Raw genomic sequence first — 6,604 nt, 5'->3', positions numbered from 1 at the left:
GTTCTTGTCTCGCTTGAGGAGGAGCTTGTCGATCTTGACGAGGAACTTGTCGATCTTGTCAAGGAGCTTGTCGATGCACACGTGCTTCGTAAATCCTTTCTTGAGCTTCGTCGCGAAGTGCTTCTTGATGTAGTCGATCTTGTCGGCCTCGATTGGCTACGGCACGACTTGAATCTTGAAGGGCACGTTGCGCCTCAAGTGCTTGAGCTTCACGTAGTTGTTGTTCTTGACGTTGCGCCTCGGCGTCTTGTGCATCTTGATGTTGTCGCGCTCGCTCCTCTTGTTCTTGTTGTCGTTGGCGTTGCCGTTCTTGTGCTTGTGCGAAAGCAGCTTGGTTTTGACGATGTCGATGCTCTTGAGAGTCGGTGTCGTGTAGAGGATTGCGGTTAGCTTGACGGTCTTGACGCGCGGCACGACGAAGAGTGTTCGATGTTGGTGTACTTGAACCGGAGAGGGTGTCTTTGAGTGACGACTTGAGCGGCTCCGTCTTGACGAGTACGAAGTTGTAGAAGAGCGGACCATCATGGTTTGGATATCTTCTTTGAGGGAACTCATGGATGTGTCGAAGTAGTCTCTTGTACGTTGCTCGGATTGTCGTAGGTCGGTGGCGAGATTGCCGATGCGGTCGCCCAAAGCAAGTTGTTCTTGATGCAAAGCCCGATGTGCACTAAATAGTTGAGTCTTGGTGACGTAGGATGACATGTCGTCGTCTTGCTCCAAGAAGAGTGGGTTGGTAGAAGTACTTGGCCTATCCATCATTCCAAACAAAGATATGTGAGTGGGAGAAAGAGAAGAACCAATACCAGATGTACCTTGACCGATGTTGAAAATGGATCAAAGATCACTCCAATGTGTAGCAAGGAAATAGCACAATTGGTACCAATTCTTGTCGGTTCTCACACCTATACAAGTAAAAGCTTATGGTGGAGCTTGGTTAGGATGGTGGCACAAAATTTGATGCAATTGTAAGTGAGACTCAATAATGTTGGAAAAGATTCACAAATTTGCAAATGCAACAGGTAGACCAATAGCTAGATATGGTACACGGAAACACACACGCAAATAGATAAGTGGGGTTGGGCAACCAAGGATGAGCCAAAATGTGGAATCCACTAAGATGCTCTTGTTGCACAACACTAGAGAGACGCTAGCACGATTGCACAATAGGCGGATACGAACTTGTGCACAACCTACTAAGAAAAAATGCAACGACTTCTATCCCAAGTATGCTATATGTTTGATGTTTCTATGCTTTTGATCCAAGCTGATCGAGTATGACAATCTTAATGTTGTATGATGCTATGGTTCTTGCTTATAAGCTCTTTGCTTATCTTTCCCTTTTGCTTAAAAGCTTGTTTGGCTCTTTGTTGTTTGAGCTCTTTTCTCATGCAATGCTTCACGAACCAAGATAGCAATTGTGTATGCGAAGACAACTTTGTGACACAACAGATGATACCAAGATATGCACCACTATGATATGGTATGTATGTTATGGGAAGTATGATCACTAATGTGCACAAGTCACGTTGCCGGCAATACTCAAAGGCTAGTCTCGATGGGTAAGCTACGCAAAAGTAAGGCCATGGGGTTATCAATGCAAATGCAAGAGAGTATGATGATATCACGATACCAAAGTGATGTAGCCGTTCGTAGTAGTCCTTGGCGAAGATGAGCGGTGGTGATGTTGATGCCGAACCGTACCTAGATAGCCGAAACACAATAGGACACGAAAACCACAACTCAAATTCTCAAAGCAAAACGGATCAAAAATTATCGGAGTTGGTAGCGGGAAGGGCTATGGTGGTGCTATGCGGAAGTGGTGGTGGTGGTATGCGGAAGTGTATGTGGGCACCGGGACAAAATTTGGCGAGGGTTAGGCGGAAAACGGAGTGGAGGATGGAAATTTTGCTGTCAGGGGCCGGATGTCCGGGCTGATGGCCGGATGTCCGGGGCGGGCCGGATGTCCGGGCTCGGGATCCGTGGACGAACACGAAGAACACCGCGTGGAGAGGTCAAATCCGGGGCAAAATTCGGAAGATTTTGTGGATGGAAATTGGGGAAAAGATGGGGAAAAGCTAAATCTACGTACAACACACGAAATCCGCGGATCAAATCCAACAAAACTTCATCACACCAACAAATCACAAAAAAAATTGGGGCTATTTTTGTGGGGCAATTTTTGAATTAGGACGAAAAACAACAAAATCAAGCTAGAAAACAAAGAGAGGGGGCTCCGAAATCGTGATCAACGTGGCTCATGATACCAAGATGATGTAGGGTGGAACCCTAGGTGGCCGATCTTTCACGAAAGGAGCGGATCCCTACGAAGAACGTGATGAACACGAGGGGAAAACACGAGGGAAACATGAGAGAAATCACTCAACCAACAAGAATAGATCACACATGCGCTAGATCGATGAACACAAAGGTAAGATACAAGATCCAAAGTCAACAACGGACGATACAAACGGTAACCGGTTCTTCTCCGTGAGGAGGTCTTGATGGGGGCCACCCAAGAGGGGGTCTTGAATCCAAGGTGATCTTCTCCGAAGAGGGGCCGCAGTCTCTCTCGAGGAGGAGTCGTAATGGATGAGCAAAGCTCTATCTCAACTATGAGCTAAACCAATGCTAACCCTAGAAAGAGGAAGGGGATGGAGTATATATAGTCTAGGGGGCGAAGGGGTACATGGGCTTCGGCCCTTTACTGTGCGCAGACAGACGGAGCCGGATGTTCGGGCGTCGGGCCGGATGTCCGGGGCTTCAGGAGGGGCCGGATGTCCGGGCTGGCTGTGCAAACTTCTGTAGTCTCTGGATAGGCGGGGTCGGATGTCCGGGCGAGAGGCCGGATTTTCGGGGCTTCCGAAGGAGCCGGATGTCCGGGGCATGGGGCCGGATGTCCGGGCCCTGTAGTACTTCGCTGGCTGGGCTGCTGCTGTTGTTGATGTCTCCAGCGGCCGGATGTCCGGGGCTGGGGCCGGATGTACGGGCCCTGGAGCTGTCTTCTTCTCCTTCCGGTGGTTCTCTTCATCCGTGAACTTGGTGGCTTGTCCGTCTTCACGTGCATCCTCGGGAGGTTCCTCTTGACACCTAATCATGCATAACATATCGGACTTAGGTAGTAGCCATGTCTCGAGTGGATCATATGTGATATCACTAAGGAAGGAAGTCACCTCGTTCTCGAGAGCTCTAACTCGTGCTCGTGTCATAGGTCCTCTTGGCTCTTGATGAGATGATGATAGGTCCATGGGGATGATCGTAGGATGCTCCGCATCAAGAGGTTTCCGATGTTGATGATGAATGAGGTTTGCCTATGAACTTTATCGGTTCTTTTCTGCTCAATTAGTAGTCAGAGCTCCTTGTTGTTTTTAGCTTTTTGGGGGTGTACGATTTGGATGGCCTGGTTCGATAGAGAGGATTGACTAGTAGCCAAGATATATTTAGTCAACTAGGGATAGCCAGTCCCGCAATTTACTTGCACGTCTCCTTTGCCGTGATCTTCCGTCTCCTCGTTGTTTGCTTGTCTTGCTTCCAAGTTTCATCTAGCTATTGACCTTGTGCTATAAAATGTGTCACGATTAAGCAACATCCGACCTCGGTTATAATGATGTGCAGAAAACTAACGCGCCTTTATAGCAAACAGGCGCAAAATGATCCCGGTTATAATGATCTCGGTTTTAATTCTTGAAGGATTTGCAAAATGTGCTGTTGCTAACATCCGATTGATAATCATGCATACTCCGTACCTTCGAGCTCGAAGTTGAAGCAGAATCGTGCTCCAATTTGAGAACCTTTTCAGACTTGCACGAGCCATTTTCAAGAAATTTGTCGTTTTAGTACTGTGCAAGCAATAATGCTACATCTACGAAACATACTACGAAAGGTTACCTAAACTTCCTAACTAAACCTCCCCCCCCCCCCCCCCCCCCTGGATTTTCGTGGGGTGGGCCCCTTCACCCCCTAATCCTCCAAACCAAACAGTCCAATTGCGCAAATCTTCGTGTTTAGTCGATTTTAAGCTATCACCTTTTTCAAGAGCAAGCTAGTACTAACATGCATATAAACCAAGGCTGAATTCAACGTCGCATGTCAGCGCAGTACTAGTGGTCTAATCGTTCGAAGCATAGCCAACTGGAAGGAGCATCAACTTCTCGGTAGCTTACACGCATGCTCGAAGCCTAGCGATTAGGCCATGAAGAAGCCCATGGCGGCCGGCAGCGGCCGCGTGAACGTGGTGCCTATGCTGCTCGTCTTCTGCTTGGCATACGTGCTAGGCTTGGTCTCCAACGTCACCTTCGAGAACTTCTACGTCCACAACTTCCTGTCGCCATTGATGCTGCCTGCCTCTCGGCTGCAAACGCCACCGACAACGCCGGAAGCGGTGCCATGCATCCTGCCGCCGTCGTTGCCCCCTCCCGAGCCGACCCCGCCGCCGCCGGCGTCATTGGAGAGACGGAGAATGGAGAGTGGCAGCGGCGCCATGCACAACATGACCGACGAGGAGCTGCTCTGGAGGGCGTCCATGGTGCCGAGGATCAAGAGCACGCCCAAGCACGGGATCGTGCCCAAGGTGGCCTTCCTGTTCCTGGTGAGGGGGGACGTGCCGCTGCGTCCCCTGTGGGACAAGTTCTTCGAGGGCCACGAGGGGCTCTACTCCATCTACGTGCACACCAGCCCCGACTACACCGGCTCGGCGCCGCCGGACTCCCCGTTCTACGGCCGTATCATCCCGAGCCAGGTACGCAGCTAACATTCCAATAATTGTCGTCCTCGTCGACCTCAGCCAACGACCTTGGTAGCCGTAGGTGTGCATGCAAATCCTTTTGTGTTTACCAGAGGTCTTGCGTTAAGAAATTTTGATCCAAACACATGAATAAACATTTTAAATAGCACGCGCAAAAGATCTTCCCGTAAAAGGCCGTGCTATTTATAACTATGGAATGCATGCATGCAGAGAACGAGCTGGGGAAACATAAACCTGATGGACGCGGAGCGGCGGCTGCTGGGGAACGCGCTGCTGGACGTCGCCAACGCGCGGTTCGCGCTGCTGTCCGAGTCGTGCATCCCCATCCTCGGCTTCCCCGCCCTGTACGCCTACCTCACCGGATCCAACACCAGCTTCGTCGACAGCTTCGACCGCCGGGACGGGCGCGCGCGGCACCGGGAATTCTTCGCCGAGCGCAACATCAGCCTGGCGCAGTGGCGCAAGGGCGCACAGTGGTTCGAGATGGACCGCGCGTTCGCTCTCGAGGTCGTCTCCGACGAGACCTACTACGGCCCGGTGTTCCGGAACGGCAAGCACGGCGTCCGCAACCTGGAGGAGCACTATCCCATGACGCTGGCGAGCGTGCTCGGCTGGGGCGCCCGGAACTCCAACCGGACCGTCACCTACTCTGACTGGCGGCACCCGGTGGGGCAGCACCCCAAGAGCCACAACGGCAGCGAGATCACGGAGGAGCTCTTCGAGGAGATGAGGCGGGGCTACGGCGACTGCTACTACAACGGCGGGGTGGCGGAGGTGTGCGCCGTGTTCGCGCGCAAGTTCAAGCCCGAGGCGCTCGACGCCCTGCTCGACCTGGCTCCCAAGCTGTTTGCCTCTGGCTGACAACTTAGACCTCGTTTCCACCCGAGTAACCGGTCGATCGATCTGCAGCCCTCCGTATGTCCAACGGTTCAATAATCCCTTTTTTTGGTGAAGCAACCAGTGCCCGTGCAACGCACGATCTTGCGGATGTATATTACTGATTTATTTGATTCGCAGGATTTGTGAAAGATAGTACTAGTAGAAAAAAGATATACATAATTTACAGTGTCGTATCCATTTGAACTTTACGAATCTTACATGACTGGATACCCAGCGCACTATTTCTCACTAGACATCTGTTCTGAGGGTTTTTTGAGTTTTTTTAGATGAGAAATCAGCCAATCAGGAGTGGACCACTCGTATTTGTTTGGGATACGGCGCGGTGCAATTATGGGTGCACTTGGCAATTTTAGTAACTTTCCTAATTTAGCAGGGTACATTTTGGGGTGGTTCTAGCAATTTCGCGGGATATAGACATTCCTTTTGTAATTTGTCTATATGCAGTTGATTTGACTACGTCTTCTTTTTTCGAGAGTAAGTATAAGAAGACTACCACTTGCTGCGAACAACGAGCGTAACAGAAACATCATCACGCATGTCCAGGAACAGCCACCAACTATGACTCGCTGTGTAGCGCTGCATGGGGTGATCCTGGTTGCGATGTGCATGCATGCGCAGTGGCTTAGATACATTTTTTTTTCTCACGACTTGCAAGGGCGCCTCTAGATTTTCTTTTTTGGTTATGTGTTGGATCTTTCGTTTCGCACGCCATGGGGTTATCCAAATTTGCTTGTGAGGATTTGACACGTGTTGTCGTTGCTTTTATCGATGGTTCCAGGCGCCATGGTGCCGGTTTCGTTGTTGGTTCTGAACGCTGCTTTGTTCGATTGTTCTGGTGATCTAGGCTTTCTATAAATACGAACCTGGTGTCCCTTTCATCAGAAACATTCACCAGCCTCTGGGGCGCGATGAGGCCACGACTGACGAGAGGAGGTACAAAGACATGTTGTCTGCGAGAGATAG

At 50.5% G+C, this 6,604-nt stretch overlaps 1 protein-coding gene across 1 annotated transcript; it reads left to right on the top strand.

The window, feature by feature from the left end:
• Nucleotides 1-4,109: 4,109 nt before the first annotated feature.
• Nucleotides 4,110-5,869, top strand: LOC123073812 (glycosyltransferase BC10). Its single transcript, XM_044496840.1, has 2 exons — nucleotides 4,110-4,735; nucleotides 4,952-5,869. The coding sequence occupies exons 1-2, from the start codon at nucleotides 4,190-4,192 to the stop codon at nucleotides 5,600-5,602; spliced, it is 1,197 nt and encodes a 398-aa protein (XP_044352775.1). The 5' UTR covers nucleotides 4,110-4,189; the 3' UTR covers nucleotides 5,603-5,869.
• Nucleotides 5,870-6,604: the final 735 nt, after the last annotated feature.

The sequence above is a fragment of the Triticum aestivum genome, chromosome 3D (genome assembly GCF_018294505.1).
Source record: "Triticum aestivum cultivar Chinese Spring chromosome 3D, IWGSC CS RefSeq v2.1, whole genome shotgun sequence".
NCBI classification, from domain to species: Eukaryota; Viridiplantae; Streptophyta; class Magnoliopsida; order Poales; family Poaceae; genus Triticum; species Triticum aestivum.
This window is presented reverse-complemented; position numbering and strand designations above follow the sequence as displayed.

Bases quoted from the DNA above. Each gene is read 5' to 3' on its own strand.
- LOC123073812 (XM_044496840.1), top strand. From the start codon at position 4,190: ATGAAGAAGCCCATGGCGGCCGGCAGCGGCCGCGTGAACGTGGTGCCT. The intron at 4,736-4,951 runs GTACGCAGCTAA...GCATGCATGCAG, and splicing joins GCCGTATCATCCCGAGCCAG to AGAACGAGCTGGGGAAACAT.